The 18682-nt window shown below is 26.8% G+C and overlaps 1 protein-coding gene across 3 annotated transcripts in view; it reads right to left on the reverse strand.

Annotated features, from left to right (window-relative positions):
• LOC129908438 (gonadotropin-releasing hormone receptor) overlaps positions 1 to 18682 on the reverse strand; it is a 136225-nt gene that overhangs the window by 71028 nt on the left and 46515 nt on the right. The window contains exon 1 of one of the 3 annotated variants that reach the window (XM_055984904.1): positions 16352 to 16864. The exons of the other annotated variants lie outside the window; for them this stretch is intronic. Within the exon in view, the coding sequence (XP_055840879.1) occupies positions 16352 to 16402 (51 nt within the window). The 5' untranslated portion in view covers positions 16403 to 16864. Of the gene's footprint in view, positions 1 to 16351; positions 16865 to 18682 lie in introns of those variants that run through there. 3 annotated transcript variants of the gene reach the window in all.

Raw genomic sequence — 18682 nt, forward strand, 5'->3', positions numbered from 1 at the left:
TTTGAATTCAATGAACCCATAGATTCATTTGCTAGGAATCAAGAATCAATATTTTAGTCAAGTTTTCTCTTTGTGTTATAATTGTTTGCTTAAGTTTTATCGAGAACAAATTGTTTGCAAATTCAACAAAATATGTTCAAAGAGAAGTTTTCCAGGGATATCTTTTAAAGAGAAAATTCCAAAAATCCTACGAGATATTTCTGAGAAAAACTTTGCAGAAATTTAATTTATATCGAAACTAACGATTACATTGAAATTGCGACAAAAACATTTTAAGAATAGCTAAGCTAACAAAAGAAAAATATACAATTTCAAAAGAATATTCGACGTTTTACTGCATTATAAAATGTTTCTGATTGTGATATGTTATATCTTCAAACCGAGAACTGCATTAAAACCTAAAAGCTTTTCCTTTAAATTTAACTTTTAACTATTGCCAAAATAGATTACTATTTTTTGTTATTTTCTTGAATCTTGCTATTCAAACATAGATTATAATCCTTGTCTCATACCACTTTTGAAATAAAACTAATTTAACCATTATTAATATGTCGTAATTAAATGTCAAATTATGCTAAGAACAATTTTTTTTTTTTTGATTTCTGACTTTCTTCTAAATAGCTTAATTTTAATTCAGAATCGTTTGAGGAACTGGAATATGTAATTTTTTTTCCTTGTGTATAAAAAAGTATTTTATTTTTTTTAAATGCCATACCAATTTAAATTTTTTCTTTTTAAATTGTATTTATAATATATAATCAATTTAAAAAATATATGTAGGTAGCTGCAAAAAATTTTCAAAAAATATAATGCACGACTTGGTCGCAGTACTTGCAGTTACGGTAAAAGCTGGTTCGAAAATTAATATAAAATATTAAAAATTCAATTTTATAAGACATTTAATAAAAAATTTAAAAGGTAATACAAAAATTGTGTAAAAATTACAAAAACATCTTTTTTAATCGTTTCGACTCAAAACAAAGGATGCCTTTAATTTCTTGTACAACAACGATTAAAAACCAAAATTGAAAACTATTAGAGCCATCTACAAAAAATTGTTTTTTTTTTTTGTAAACAAAAAAATTGTTAAAAAATTGGTATGTCATAAAAAATGAATCATTTAATGACACATTAAAAAAAGATTCAAAAAAATCTATTCACATTTTCCAAAAATAGATTTTTCAAATAATCATTTTTATTAAAAAAACAAAACCGACTTCCATGGATCAAAATTGGGTTTTATGGTTTTTCTAATAGTAAAAGCATTTAGGTACATATATCGCAAAAAAACAATTCGAAACATTCTTTGTTAAAAAAGATGTAAAATGGTATACTTTGTTTCGAGGTCGAAACTGTTCAAAAACATATTTTTGTAATTTTAAAAATATGTTTTATATTTTTTTTTTCATTTCTCTTAATATTTATTTTTGATTTAAGCAAAAAATGTTTTTATATTTCGAATTTGTTTGGTCGTAATAATTTATAATAATTTAATAAAATATTAATTTTTTAATGAATTTTTACTTACATATAAGCCTTAAACAATTTTGGTAAGTTTTACTAAAAGAGCAAATGCATGCTACCTAGTCGAACATTTTATTTAATAAATTTTTTTTTAATTTTGCAAAATGACGACAAAATAGAGAGGCATTTTACACTATTATATTTTTCTAGGTATAGATAATTGGTATTGGTACGTCAAAATGGTATCAGAAAAAAACAAACTTCCTTACAACCTTTTAATTTTTTTTTTGTATTATATCTCCTATTAAAATCAAATACAGGAAGTATCTTTTCTTTAAGCATACTGTACATATTTTTAATAAAAAAGGAATAATGAAAAAGTAGAATACCATGGGATTCAATTTCAAAACAATCATCCCTAGAGTGCAGTTTATTGCACAAAAATTAGCCTTCTTCTTTTATTACATGATACAAACTTAACTTGCCACATTAATTTTAAAAGTACGGAAAAGTTTAAATTAGAATGAAAATTTCTAAGTTTTATGGCTTTATGAATACATACATTATATAAAACATTTTTAGTAACAAAACTTTTTGTCTTCAATTCTCGACATGTAACTTTAAGATAATTTAAGATAAAAAAAAAAAATAATATAAATTAAACAAAACAAAAAACAACTTTGTCTTTTCCGGAAATGAAAGACAAGTAAAAGTTTGAGGTTTTATATATTAAATATGTATGTACATTGTTCATATGTAGAATAGATACTTCCTCACTCGTATAGTAACCATTACATAAAAAAAAGATGATTCCCTTTCACTTAAGAATTTTTCTTCTGGTTATTATTTTTAATATTTTTTTTTTGTTTGTGTCTCTATTAATGCACAAAGTATAAATATTCATGAAAATATATTTGTAACCCTTTGAAATGATTTTGAACTGAATATTTGAAGAATGTTTTTGTTGAATATTTTATAGAGTAAAGTTAATAAAATTAAACGAAAATACACTCTTCTCACAAAAACAAACTTCAAAAGCCCTGCAACAGTAATAACTTTAATAACTTTTAAAATAAAGGCTTTTCTGGCAAAATTCAAAGATGTCGGTAAAACGTTTCAATACTAAACGATTTCAATAAAATTTTACACGGAATTTTTATTTGTAGGAGTTTTAAACTTTGACAAAATTTAAATGAAAAAATATGATATTTAAAATTAAAAGCATTCCGTAAAATTCTTCTTTTTTGTTATTGACAAGTAGACAATTATTTTCATTGGCAAATGATATTGGTATGCATTTCCGATGAATTGTTGTGCTGTAGTCAGATTAAAATTGAATTGCCCGTCTGTTTTGGTTTGGTGGTTATAGTCCAGAATTTTACCTAATTAACACTATAAGATTTAATCGCTTAAAGTGTGGCAAATTGTTTCATGTATTAAATATGCAAAATCACTTCAATGTTTTTTTTTTTTTAATATTATTAAATTATTTAAAAAAAAATCATTCATTTAACACTCATTTGTGGTATAAAAAATGCCAAAAGCTATCGTAATGCAACAAAAAAAAAAAAAAAAGAAAATACTTGAAATGCTAATAACATCAAAGAGAAAAATTTGTATAGCATTTAAATTTTTGTAGCTGCTGACTTCGATATTCGAAATGATTTATGCTAAAGTCATCGGTTCAAAAATTATTTAAACTCATGATTTTATAATTTTAAAATTATTTTTGTATTAAATTTTTTTTTAAGCATAACAAGTGTCTAAAATGCTTTTTTATTTTGTTCTGCAAAAGTTTCTCATTTGTCATATGTCAATTTTTGGGTAAAATGAAAAAAAAAAAAAAACAGATAATTAATTGAAAAATATTTTTTTTTCGTAAATGAAAGAGTGATATTCAGGGTGACTCCATCCAATATAAGACAAAGAGAATACATATTTTGAATTAGTTCTGTCAAATAAAAAAAAAGCATGTTTTTTTTTTTCTAAAAAAGAAAAATTTAAATGAAAGAAAAATACTTAAAAAACAAAGAACTAACAATGTATGTTTTTTTTCATTTTTTTAAATAGAAATATTTTTTTTTTAATTTTCTTTTGTGAACTTGTTCTAAAAGATTAAAATTTATTCTAAAAATGTATACATTTAATGGTACTTGTAATCAATTTGAACGGGTTTTCAATTATATATTTTGTCTTTATTAAACTAGTGAGATAATTAAATACACTGTTGATTGCTGAGGTCACCACGGTGTATACGTACTTTTTTGTGTGTAGATGTTTTAATTCCCCGTGTGGTGAATACGCTTTGGACACAAAACTAAACTAGGATGCGAATACTTGATTATTCTTAAATATAAACATAGTATTTAAAAGGATGATAAAATCGATTAAAGCAAACAAATTGTTAGACGCATGTATTTGATTAGATGGAAATAACATGAGTTTTGAGAATTATTTCAATTTGTGTTTTTTTTAGTTTTAATTGAAATTAAATAACCAACAACATTTTATCGTAATTTTGTAGATTTAAGATGTGTGTAGTAGTAGCTTTATTTTTGAAGCTATGATTTTAATGAAAATAGTCACATTAGTATTAAAGTGAATCATGATTCTACTTAGGGTGAAGTGAGGCCTTTCAATCGGGTAAAAAAAAAACAATAAATATATTGCAAAGTGCCATATTGCTGAATGCACCTTTTCAGTGGATTTTTTAAAAGGATATAATGAACCAAACCATACTGCAAACCATTCAAATGATTTTTAAACTCAAATGAAATTGATATTTCTTATTATGCACGCAGAGCCACTGGACGTGATTTTTTGTATAATGGTTTTTGTTTTTAATTCACTTGCGTTAATACACGTTGAACAAAAAAAAAAAAGAAGAATAGGTTACTACGTAATGGATTGATAATAATTTAAGTGTAATAGAGCCTATTTAAGCAAACAAATTTTTAATTGCATATATTTGTAATAGATACAACTAACATGAGTTTTATAATAAATTAATTATGGTTCCGCCTTCAGATGAAAAACAAATTATTTTAAAAATAAATAGAGTTTTATAGAAATTTTTTTTTTCATGGTAGAAACATGTTTTTATGATTCATTTATTTTTATCTAATTTGTTACTTGATTAACTATAAATTAATCAGATACTTAACCCTCTACTGCATACGAAGCCAAATATGGTTTTGTCTGTTTGTATGCACTTTTCTCTTCTCTGTCACAAAAAAATGGTAAAGATTAAATACAATCCTCTTCTTTAAGTTTCTGAGAACCCATAGAGATAGTTTTTTCGTGTGTCCGACACAAAATAAAGGTGTATTTTATGATCACAGGTGAGTCGATCAGTCGCGTGCATTGAAATCGAAAATGTAGAATATATTCATATTTTAAGTGTTAATTACTGCGTTTGTTTGGAAAGTAAAGTGGAATTAAAAATTTATTTTTGATCGATTGTCTAATTGTGTATGCTATGAACCAATTTTTGTTGAAACAAAATTATTGGCCTGGTCTTGGGAGGGCAAAAAGTACGGAAGCCATATTTGGCTTCGTATGCATTAAGGGGTTGTAAATCTACACAATTTGTAAACATTTTTTGTTGGAAAATTTTGTTTCTTTACATTGTTATTTTGCTTGGAAGTTATGCTTTGCTTCAGAAATGGAGCCTCTTCGCCTTTAGAGACATTTTTCTCATGTTAAACCCATTTCCAGCGGCGTAACCTTTAAAGTTTTAGGGGGAGGGGGGCTCACCAATAATATTTTTCAATAATTTTATTACTTTATAGTTTTTGTAAGATCTGGGAGTGGGTGAAAATGTTGGAGCAAGACTAACTTCGACAGTGGAAAGAATGTGAACCAGAAGAAATGTTTAAAACGGACGAAAACAAATTGCTTTTCTCGGTTCCATGTCTTAAAATGAGCCAAATTTGAATTAATTCGTAACCTTTTGTAATACAATGTATTTTTTTTACTTTATTTTGTTTTTAAATGATAAATATTTATCTTTTGATGTTTTTAATTTTATTTTTTACATAATCTGAATAAATAAAATTTGTAAGATTTCTTACCCCTTAATGCATACGAAGCCAAATTTGGCTTATAAACAAATTTTTTAAACAAATTAATTTAAACAAATTTTTTTAATGAAAACCGTTTGAAACAACCCAAAGAACCCATGTAAAGCATTTTTTAATTTTTTCGTCCGCTAATATTAATTCATGCAGTAGAGGGTTAAATAACTATAATTGACAACGGCATATACGCACTTTTTATGTTTATTTTGTTTTTAATTTTCTATCATGAATATTGTATGGGCAATACTTTTCATTCATTATTTCCTCATTGAAAACAAATTTTTTTGTTTATTTGTTTTAATTAGGAATAATAAAATTGTTACAATATTTTGCGCTTTAATTTTTTTACTCCAATCCAGTTTTTTTTTTTAAATTTATTTTTTTAAGTTTATGATTAATGAATGCATCGTTAATGTCAAAAGCAAGGCATACAAAAAATAATATTAGATGTTAAATTGTAACAGTTCATTAGGTTAATTTATAGCTAGTTTTTTATGTTAATGTACTGCATAAATATATTTTGTTAATGGCAAAGTAGAAACATAATAAAATAATTTGAGTTCTTTTTGGTGTATACGTACTTTTTTGTAAGTAATTTTATTTTTATTATAGGTACAGGTATATTTTAATAGCATTTTCTACTTTCCAAAATTCTGTAAAATCTTCTGATTTTCATGTTTGTATTCCGAAATAATGTAGGTAAATGGAAGAAGAAATTATTTTGAAAGTGAAAAATCAAAGTGATTATTCTTTTTCCATTTTCAGAATTTTAATTTTTTTTAAATATCTTTTTAAGAACGAATGGCTCACATGAAATGATTTCAAGTTATTGAAGTATCTACCTATAGTTTTTTTTTCGAAATTTTTTAATTAAATTTAGTTATTGTTTTTGATCTAAATATGGTTTTTTACACTAGTGGACACAAATTGATTTGATTTGATTGATTTTTTTTTTCTTTGTTAGCAAAGAGTAAAAGTTAAATATTAAGATCTTTAGACAAAATATTTTCAAAGTGATGTGTTTTATAACTTGAAAGTATATTTTCTAATTTTATTGGCATGTGGATCGGATAACATGTTTTAAGCTCCATTTTTTTTTTTTTTTTTGAAGACCTTGATTCGACAACCAATATATAATTGCTCAGAAAATGAGGGGTAAGTTTTAAATATTTTTAAGGACCTTTTGTATGCGAAAGCAAACATTTGTCTTTGATTTTTCACATGAATTCGAACAAAAAAGAAACAAGAAAAATGGGGTAGGGATGGTTTTTGACAAATCTAACGCTCAATTAAAAATATCTACAAAAACACTTATGTTAAGTGTCACTTTAATACTTCAATACATCCGTTGAATTTTCTCCATTTTTGACAACTTATTCTGACCAACTCACTTGCCTAAAAATAATAATGTAAGAGATGCCCAATCGATAAACAATTTAATATTCTTTAATAAAAACAAAAAAAAAAAACAACGCAAACCTTACAAGCCACCATCACAAGCTTGTATTACCCTTCTTTGACATGTCCATCTCTAACTAACTTTGTAATAATGAGTCAAGACCAAAAGTCTCATGTTGCTTTGCTAAGGAGATCTTTAAGCTATAAAATTGTTAAAAAATAAATATGTGTAGTTAGAAAATTTAAAACATCTGTATAAAAATTATTTAGAGAAGCTTATAAAGTTATAAATTCAAGTAATTCAACCAAGTGGCCATTAATTTGCTAAATTCATTCTTGTAATTAGAGTCTTTGAAATGTATAAAATAATGTTTTTGTCCACTTAAATACCATAGCTTCCATTTTCATGTAAAGTAAAACGGTATAATTTATATCCATCCAACAAACAAGCAAGTGCACTAACCCATAAATTTAGAATAAATTACCTTAACTCAAATGGTCCTCAGTATAATAAAATCAAAATGCTTTCTTTTTTTTTTTAGTAAATTGCACCTCAAAAAACATCAGTTAGGTGTTTGGTTAGTTAAATTTAATTTTCTAGATAAATATATTTCATCCGAAAAAATGAATTAGTAGTTTTATACTTAATAATTGGTTTAAAAAAAAATTGAAATTGAGTTTTAGCCAGCTTTTAATTAAATGAAATTGATCATTTAATTATAATTTATTCAATTTTCCAGTTAATGAACAATGAAGAACTGATTTGGTTTAACACAAAAAAAAAACTATTGTTGATTACATTTTGTGGGATTTTTGTTTTTGAATTGATGATGATGATAATACTTCAGCAAAATAAAAAAAAAAAAACAGGATGTGGTACTGAATGAAAAAAAAAGAAGATAAAAACAGTTGATTCTGACATTTCCAATTAAAATATATTCTTATGTCAGAACGCATTAAATATTAATTGAATATCAGATTAAAAACAACCTCGGAAATGTAAATTAAACAAAAATAAAGAATAGCTTTTTTAAAACGCTTAAATAAAAAAAAATATTGAATACAAATTAAAACTGAATTTAAATAATATTACTTAAGGCGTGTTTTTTGTAATACTCAGTAGCTAACGCTAAGCTACTCATTTTTCATTTTATTTGTAAAACAGTAATAAAAACTACACAAGTAAGTATTTGTTTTTATTGTTTTTCGAAGAAAATAAAAAAATGAGTAGCTACAGGTCTTTAGTGAAAATATTTCATATATATGAAGTCCCATCACTAACCTTTCACTCAATTTTTCTCATCGTTTTCTTACTTTTAAAAGTCGTTGGTTGTAAAGAATAATTTGGTTAAAGAACAAAATTTTTTTCTGAGGTATTTTTAATAAATTAAAAATATTTAATTCCAAAGAAAGATTTTATTTGACTTTTGATATAAAAAAAAAAAAAATTATAATAAAACGCTTCTCATCTGTATGCAAAAGTGCGGAATCAACTGCAATTCCAGAAATTCTTTTTTTCATAATTTTTTTCTTTCTCTGAATGAGATTCTCAGAAAAGAGGAATTTAAAAATTATTATCAATTTATTATGACTAATTAATTAAACTTCCGTTAATATATGAAAATGTATATATAATAAAGGAATGTAAAATGTATATATAATAAAGACTACTTGTACAACCGAATCAATATTTTGTGTTTGGTTTTGATAAGAAAGCTGTTATTAATTTCTGTTAAAAGTCATCTTTATAAATTTTGGGAATCGATGCAAAAACATTAAAGCATTTATTTATTTTATTTATTCGATCGATCATATTATCGAAATTAAGTATTTTTAATTCTTAAAATAACTACCGCAGGAAAGTCAGAAAACAAAATCGTATTTTTTTAAGCAACTTGTTAGAGTAGATTTCTCCTCATTATAAAATACAATTTGTTGGAACAGTTGAGGCATCGGAGCATCCGCCATCTTTAACTATTATCTTCTACAACACTACAACTATTTATTAAATGAGCCAATAACCATCACTTCTGTAAATTAATTCATTTAAATTAATTTCATAGCTATTTAAAAATTATTCTTTTTTTTAAATTCACTCAGTTTGTTTATTTTTTTAAAATTACTTTCAGTGGTCTTTTTTATGAAAAATAAACTTATTTTTTTTTTCAAGAAAATAAACTGGGCTTTAATAATAGGTGTGTTTTTTTGTTTATCTATATAGATTTTGTGCAAAAAAACGACATCGAGATTCTTGAAATCCATGCAAACATTTGGCACCACTGTACATATACTTTGGCAGCTGTCTGTCAAAAATGTTGCTTTTGTTTTTTTTTTATTTTAACTCCGAAGTGGGAAGGCCATTACATCCATGTTGGATGCAAACAAAAATTTTCATATGGCCATGGAATCCATGTTGGATTCAAAAAAATTGTTTTTTCACAAAAAACCAAAAATTATCTGTATATTCTTAGCCACATTTTAAGACCATGACCATTAACATTAGTTGCGTCGTTCTTGTGTTATAAGCGTTTGAAGGTAGCCATATTGAATTTTTTTTCGATTTTTTAAAAACCAAATGTGAAAACTTTTTTATATTATTTTTATTTCTAATTTTTCGAAAAAAATTTGGTAATTTTATATACATATCTGTTCAACAATCTTATCAGGATCCATTTAAGACTTTTATCTGAAAAGTGCATTGCGTATATCTCGAGATATCAAGGGGCAGTGCCCAGCCAAGTTCTCTAGCAACTTTGGCACTACACCCTTATTTACAGGAAACAACTCAGGCCATTTTCGACCCCCCTCTAACTTCCACACCAAAGATGCTAAAAATTTCAAACTCGCTACATTTGTTGAGCTGGTCGAAACAAAACTCCTCACAAAATTTCAGCCTCTTACGATGAGTAGTTCCTGAGATATAGGGCTTCAAAAATCGCAAAAACCGTAACTGACTCACTGACTCACTGACTGACTGACTGACTGACTGACTGACTGACTGACTGATTCACTCACTCACTGACAGATCATCAAAATTATGGAGAACTTCCCGTTAACGTAGAAACTTGAAATTTTACACGGTGATAGGACTTGTGGTGTATACAAAGGAAAAAATCGAAAATTTGAGATTTTCAATTCAGGGGGCGTGGCATCCGCCCATTTCCGCTGAATTTTCATCAAATATTATAGAGCACTTCTGATTATCGTAGAATCTTGAAATTTGGTTGAATGGTAGAGCTGGTAGTTTATACAAATGAAAAAATTTAAAATTTGAGAATTTTAGACAGGGGGCGTGGCAACCGCCCATTTTCACTGAATTTTCATCAAATATTATAGAGCACTTCTGATTATCGTAGAATCTTGAAATTTGGTTGAATGGTAGAGCTGGTAGTTTATACAAAGGAAAAAATTTAAAATTTGAGAATTTTGGACAGGGGGCGTGGCAACCGCCCATTTTCACTGAATTTTCATCAAATATTATAGAGCACTTCTGATTATCGTAGAATCTTGAAATTTGGTAGAATGGTAGAGCTGGTAGTTTATACAAAGGAAAAAATTTAAACTTTGAGAATTTTAGCCAGGGGGCGTGGCAACCGCCCATTTTCACTGAATTTTCATCAATTATTATAGAGCACTTCTGATTATCGTAGAATCTTGAAATTTGGTAGAATGGTAAAGCTGGTAATTTATACAAAGGAAAAAATTTAAAATTTGAGAATTTCAACCAGGGGGCGTGGCAACTGCCCATTTTCATCAAATATAGAGATTTTCAATTCTACAGCCATACCTTGCAAAAAGTAGTGAAATCACAACAAAAACATTACTGTTAAAAAAAGAGCCAAGTTCTCCTATGTTGAAATTATGCTGGCACAAAAAGTATTGAGATATAAAAGTGTACCAAGTTCTAAAGTTTGGGTTCAAATTCGTATCAATAAAATTTTGATTGTTTACTTGGCAAATTTTTGAAATAACTTTAAAAATCGGTATTTAAAAGAAAAATTGTCAAGTAAACAATCAAAATTTTATTGATACGAATTTGAACCCAAACTTTAGAACTTGGTACACTTTTATATCTCAATACTTTTTGTGCCAGCATAATTTCAACATAGGAGAACTTGGCTCTTTTTTTAACAGTAATGTTTTTGTTGTGATTAACATTTCAATGCAACCATGTCAAACAAATTTTTGATTATTTTTTTCTATGAAAGTTTTTTTCAAACCTCGTTTTCCCCGTTTTTTTTTTTTTTTTTAATATTTTCAGATATTTTTGTATGAACACAACAAATAAAGTACCTTGGCACTACTGTTTTTATCGAGAGAAAGTAAAATCTGGATAATTATCTGGATTTTTCAAAAATCTATACAGATAAAGTTTTTGTTGTTTTTAACACGTAAATTGTTTTGATTTCAAAAATCTCGATGTCGTTTTTTTGCACAAAATCTATATAGATAAACAAAAAAACACACCTAATATGTATGTGCAAAAAATTAATACTCATTTACGTGTTTTTTTTACTAAAATGATATAAAAATGTAAAAAACAACTTCAAAATCGAAGAAAATTGTGTTTGATGCAAAATAGCGGAGAAACGATTGCCCACAGAAAAAAAAAGTTTTGAGACAAACTAAAACTGTAATAAATTCTTGATTGGTTGCAAAAAAAAATCTTTCGAATCAGACGTAGTTTGGCAAAGATAAAGCCAGTCAAAGGAAAAGAGAGCAAAAATCATAAAAACCGTCATAACTCGAAAACGGGAAGAAAACGAGAAAATTACCTCTTAAGTTTTTCGACTTAAAATGACCTCAGAAATTCATGGTTTTCGTTTGGGGCGGTGACTGTGGGACACCCTGTAGGTATATTAAAATTTTCTAACATTTTTCTAAAAAAAAGTTGGGATGCCATTTTGAAGAAATAATTAATTTACACATAAAAACGTTTTCAAAAAATTGATTTTTCAAAAAAAAATTTTGAAATATTCTTTAAAAATCCAAAAATATGTTTTTTTGAAAATTTTCTAAAATTTTAATATTACCTTTACTTAAACACTTTTGTATAAAAATTTTCGTTGAAATCGGGTTAGTCTTGTACGAGATATTTAGAAACCAAGAAAACCGTTTTTTTACGAATCCTAAACTTGCCCTAGTACCTATAAGCACAGATAATATAATCATAATTTATTATCTGTGCTATAAGTATTTTTCTAAACGTCAATTCACAAACTTTTCTGGCCGGTCGCTGCATGATGTTTCCCAATTTAAATTTTTTTTCTTCCAAGAAATTTTGCATAAATACTCAACTTTTGATCAAATAAACATATTCAGAATATTTAATTCGTTTGCTGAAAACACTCTTTGTTTTTAAAATTGCAATTTTATGTTTGATTGTCTTAAGTTATATCAAAAGGAAAGTTTTATTTGTAAAACTCTATAAAATATGTGCACATTTTGTTCAAGATCCCACTGACTGCCGTCACCACACCGTTTGCATAAATACATTCCCACAAAGTTGGGAAAATTTCTAAGAAATGGTACTTTTTCGTTGATGACTTAGAAAATAGATGAGTTTTAAAACTTCCATGTTATGTGAAGTTGAAAAGGTATTCAATTTTAAAGACTCACAAAAACGATTTAACCCAACAAGAAATATTGTTTAAAACATTAACTTTGAAAATTTAGTTTCCTAAACGTTATCAATCAATGTAAAAACAAGTGTACTATGGATTCAGTTTTATATAGCTTATGGCTGATAAATTCACAAAATTCTCCTTTTGCGCAAATGAATTCAATAAATTTTCAGCTTAAAAATTTGAATACGATGCTAGGACTTGAAATTGAATGTTGATGAAAAAAAGGAATTCCCCTAGATTCAAGAAATGTTTCTCAGAAATATTTTCCAGATTTAAGGAGAGATTATTCACGAAAATTCCACAAAATGACAATAACGAACTTTGAAGAGTAAACAAAATAAATTTCACGTCAATTGCAAAGAGGGATTTTAATCTTTTGACTTGGATTTTCAAAGGTACAAGCTGATTTCTCGAAAAAAAAAAACTAATCAAGTTCTATTGCATAATACCATAAGAGGGATTAATAAAAGGGATTAACAAAAGACTTATTGAAAACTCAATTCGCAAAACATGATATATTGTCAAATATATATGCAGATATTCAGATTGAATAAATGTTTTTAAAATAAGTATGGGTTAACGTAGCAGCTCTTTTTAAAACCTTTAAGCAAATATGAAAACCAAACTTGTTTCCACTCAAATATGACAAAACCAGGTTTCGTTGGAATTGTCTTAAAAAGTTGTAGTATGCAAACCTGGTTTGCAATGGTCTTACATAGAACTTAGACGATTCCCTAGAAGTAGAAGAAAAATTGAAAATTTTTTACGACCAAAATGAACGGTACCTGCCATATAACTTAAATGGAAATTCCTACTTTTTCTTTAAAATAACTATCGTCGTTCTCATAATTAAACATCGTAACTACACCTTTTTTCGAAAATGACTTTTGAATGCCATTTTTTAGAAAATATATCAGCGGAGCTACCCAGAATATTTGAAGTCATTCCGAATACTCTAAAAAGACTTAAATTAAAATTTTGTACATCACTCTACTCCCCAACTACTGTGTTGTTTATCTACTCTCTCCTGTAAAATTTTGATTTTGGGAGTTACGAGGTTTCCTTATGAGGCCGACGATATGTAGATTAAATTTTGAGTTTGTTATGTGGCTAATGGAGTCGTACTTTTTAAATAATAAAAATTTATTTTGAACCATTATTTACGGTATTTGTAATAGAACCGTTTGCTTGATTTTTCAATTATTCGTAAACGACACAACCAATTTAAAAAAAATTGTACATGAACACATATGTATTTGTTCTTAAGGTAAAAAAAAGCTTAGATTTATAAAAATAATAAAACATTAATTTTATTTAAATGTTATACAAAATGTCAAGAAATATTATATATATTTTTTTTTAAATAAAAAAAAGATTTGAACAACAAAGCATAAATGACATTAATTTTCTTACACAGCGAGTGTTTTTAGAAGTTTTCATTTTAAATCGCGGGTTTGTTTTATTTTTGAAATAAGTTTTGATAAACACAAAATATTTTTCGAAAAAAAAGATTTTTCAAACAAAAAAATTTCAAATACATATCTACTTTAAAATGAAATTCAAAAAATGTGTTTTAGTTTAGTGACTAAAGCAAATTATTAGGGAACCCAAGAGTTTTGGAAAGAATGCTCCTCAACTCCGAACTTTGAAAAAAAAAAAAACGTTATTAAAAAATTTTAAACATTTTTTTTTCAAACTTTTTCGTAACAAAATATGAATTTATTTAAAATAAATATTTGGCCGTAAATATTATCGGAATTACGAAGAGGAAAAGGTAATACATATATTACAGTTTAAAAAAAAAATTAAAAATGACTTCAATTTCATTGGTTTTTATGATAAAAACTGAATTTTTGCATTGAAATAATTAATTTTCTCAAAGACTTTGGTAAATAAGAACTTTAAACTTTTGCTTTCTAACTTTCAACACTTAGGGTTATTAAGGCCCAATTTATTCACTCTCCATTATTTTTAAAGGCTCCATTAAAAATTATAAAACTGTCAAATCGCATACAAATTTTAAAATTTCCCTTTTTTAATGACGACTTTAAATTTAATGGAGTGTGAATAAATTGGACCTAAATGAATAAAAAATAACTTTATATTTAAATGTTGAACTTAAAAAAAAAAAAACTTCTATTAAAAAAAGTTCTTTGAAAATGAAATACATCTTAGTTTTTTTTTTCTAAAACTGTTATATGTATAATGTATATTGAAATTTCCTTTTATAATTTCAAATCATAATAAATGTGGGCAGAAAAATTAAAAAAAATAAATTCATTTTATATACGAAAAAGTTTTAAAAAGGACATGTTTAATTTTTTTTTTCAAAAATCTGAGTTTAAATATCATTTTTGGAAAAACCCTTTCATCAATTTACTTAATTTTTATTTTACAAATATGTTTATTTGAATATTGTAGGTGTTGCCGTTGTATTCAAATAGTTTTTTTTGTGTTTGAAGTCAATTTGTGAGAAAATTACATTTATCGCTTAAACTATGGAAGATTGTCCTTCACTCCCATATAGTTGTTTTCCTTTAATTGCCTAGACAATCTTTTGGCATTAGTAAATTTATGAAATTTAAGCAAACTTTTTGAAAAAAAATTTTTTTTTTCACAAAAATATTCAATTAAATTTAAAAAATCAAAACGGCAACAGCGCAGATTTTAATCTATAGACTTTAAAGTATTTTTAATTAAAGATCATCAAAATCAGAGCTGTTCGGCGGGGTTCCCTAATTTTGCCATTTTTTGAGCTTTAGTTACTCCACTATTTTTCGAACATACAACATGAACATGAAATTGAATGATTCGTTTACGAGTTATTCAAAAATGGATAGAATGATTCTATGACAGGAACCGTTAATTGTAAGAGTTACAGACAGACAGAATTGTATGACCCCAATTTTTCTTAAAATCGATTTAGCAAAATTAACTACTTAAAACTAGTCGAATCTTGATGCCGTCATCTTTTTATTTCAAAGATATCCATGACACACGTTTAACTCGTCAACTGGACAGATTAGTTTAAAAATACATTATTTTTTGCGGACCCGGTCGGCGGCGACCTGGTCCAGACCTTTTCAGCCTGATTACAAATATACGCATGACAAATGTTTAACTTGCATCGAGACACCCGACAGTTGATCCCGAAACTGCCTATTTTTAATCCTTTTTTAGATTTTGCAGTACCAACTCATCTTCCTTAAAATAATACCTATGAAAGATATTAAACCCTAGCCTAAAAAAACCTGACAGATGCCTTTGTAGTCGTAGGTTCCAAATGCAATATTTGGAATTTAGATATCTGACATTGCTTGCTTTGCGTTAGTTCGATTTTCGTTAATTTCTATGATTGTCCAACATTTCGGCTTCATTAAAATTTTTACTTACCCCTTTCATTTATTTGTCATCTTTTTTCTTTTACTCTTGAATTTCTTTATTTAAAACTTTTCACATAATTCTTATCACTGTTCCTCTTTTTGCTGTGAATGTTCAAAAAAAATCTTATCACTCAAACGCTTAAAATATCAATATGTGTCGAACAATGGAACATACATTTTCTTCTTTTGGGTATATGTACCTATAATAGTTTTGAAATTCTTTTTGTTGGACTTTCGATTTAGGTTCATCGTTTTCTTTAAAAAATGAATTCTCATTTAAGAAATCCAATAGGCATGCTTTACCTACGTATATATTTTATTTTATATTTACTCGAGGCCTTCGAATAACTAAACTGTTTAATATCTTTTTTATATCAAAATTCGAAATGCTACATTTTACCATTTTCGTATCCTCTTTTTTATTGCTCGTATGTGTGTATTGGAGTATCATTTTACTATCTTTTGTGAAGATTTTATTACTTGATAAAATGTAAATTGAATAAAAGTCTTTCAAGTACACATATTATAGCCAACAGTAAAGAAGAAAAAAAATTCTTATCCTTTTCAATTCTCTTCTTCGATTATCTCCAATATCGTCCTTCTTTACTGTAATTGCTTTATTTAAGTTTCCATTTCCATACCCGCATGATATAGTAGGGTATGAGTTTCTTAGAAATAGAACATGGATGTTAAAATTTCTGTTTTGATGTGCCATTAGGGAAAAGCATTTCAATCGATTGCGCTTTAGAATTATAAAGTTTTAGTTGAAGTATTCTTGTTTAGGAAAATGTCCTTTAAGTGGTATTTTTACGGTTGTTACTTCAAAACAGAATTTGTCAGCAATTTTGTTTGTTGTTTTGAGGTAATTTGTTGACAATTTCTTTTTTTTTTTTTTTTTTCTTTTCAAAAGTTATTTCGATAGTCTATTGAATAGACCCTTTTGGATGGAACAAATTCGTTCAAGAGTTTTTATTGCTGATTATGATTCCTTGCCATACAAGAATACTCCACCCAAAAGTGCTACTAAATCCATTGGTGCATTTCTGAGAAAACGGCAACACTGGTCGGTTTTCAGTTTTTTTGATTTAACTCGAAAACCAAGCCTGACTTTGAAATGGTTCAAAGACACTTTTCATAGCAAATTAAATTTTCTGTCAAGTTAAGATGGTTAAAAAATTTTAAAAATTATTTTTGTCTAAAATTCTAACCTAAAATCAAAGAAAAAAAAGTTAAAAAATTGACAATTTTTTTTTTTTTTACTAAATCAAGGGACATTTTGTGTATGTAGCCGGGACGTCCAAACTTTGTACTAATGAAATAAAGTAGAGGTAAAATCCTTTGATAATATGCAATTTTTAATTTTTTTTGTCAAGAAACAACTTAAATGTACCTATTCAAAAATTAGCACTTTTTCTAAATTTTTGACTTTTTTAGTTAAAAGCAAGTTTTTAAAACTCGATAAAATCGTATTAATTGGTAACTTTTAGACTTTTAAAGTAAACATACTTCGAGGGATTGATTTAATATAAACTAAATATGACAAACAAAAAAATTTATTTGCATCCTTATGGCCTTTTGTGCAATTTTGTGTATGTGCATTTTTATAAATTCGGGTCGAATGGATGGACGGAGAGCCATTAGCTTTGGTCTATTGCATAGAAGAACATTTAATACCAACTCTTTTACTGTTTTCAATGGCCTGAAAAACAATTCTTGTAAAATCCGCGACCAACGAAAAGTTTCTCTTGAAAAACGAAAAAAATACTCTAATGAGTTTGAAACAAAATAGCTCAGGGAAATTAGTAAATCAAATTGCACTTTTCGCGGGACAAATTTTTTTCATGGAACGTATTTAGGTGAATGTCCTTATCGTAAAAGTGAATTTTTTGGGATGATAAGATATCGGGAACAGCCGCCATCTTGGAAAAGAGGTCGGTGCCGTTTTCATTTTATAACTCCATTTTTACTCATTTAAACCAAAAATGTCCGAGGGTAGACTTATTATCAATTAAATTATCTAAAAAATGATATACAAATGAATTCCGTGAGTTAGTTAGATTCAATTTTATAGTCGGTCAAAGTCCGGGTTCTTCTCGCAAGGTTAAGACAATATGACATTTTTTCAAATATCTGAAGAACTTTTGATTTGTTGGGGATTTTCTTAAAGTATGAATTATAGCACTTTGAATTATCTATGAAATGAGCCCTTTATCGTTACTGTAACCAACATAATGTATAAGCCATCTAACGTCGAAGTTCACATTCTACTATCCAAAAGTGAGAAAATAACAAGTTTTCTTCTATTAGACCGAGCAAATTTTTGAAGTGGAGGTATAACCAAAATATAAGTAAACAGTTTTTTAACTATATTCGTCTAAATATTGAATTCAAAGTTTGAAATCTTTAATGTTAACCTTTATATGGTTTTCGAGGTTTTAAATGAAGTGAATTTTCCAATTAATGTGAATAAGCTCAAGTGACACTATTTAAAATTCTAAATATAAGAACTGATGCCCTGTCATTTTTCCTAAACATGAACACCTCAATCTCAGCATTACGATAAGTATAACTCAAGATATGAGGTGTGTAAGCCGTTATGTTTTCGAGACTATTGTGTTTAATTTTTGATTGTTTATTTGAACTATTGAAATCCCAAATATGTTCAGTTAAAAAATCGTATATCATGACTTCGACGTTTGGTTGCCTCTACAATGTGATGGTTACAAAAACA

This window comes from Episyrphus balteatus, chromosome 2 (genome assembly GCF_945859705.1).
Source record: "Episyrphus balteatus chromosome 2, idEpiBalt1.1, whole genome shotgun sequence".
Classification (NCBI taxonomy): Eukaryota; Metazoa; Arthropoda; class Insecta; order Diptera; family Syrphidae; genus Episyrphus; species Episyrphus balteatus.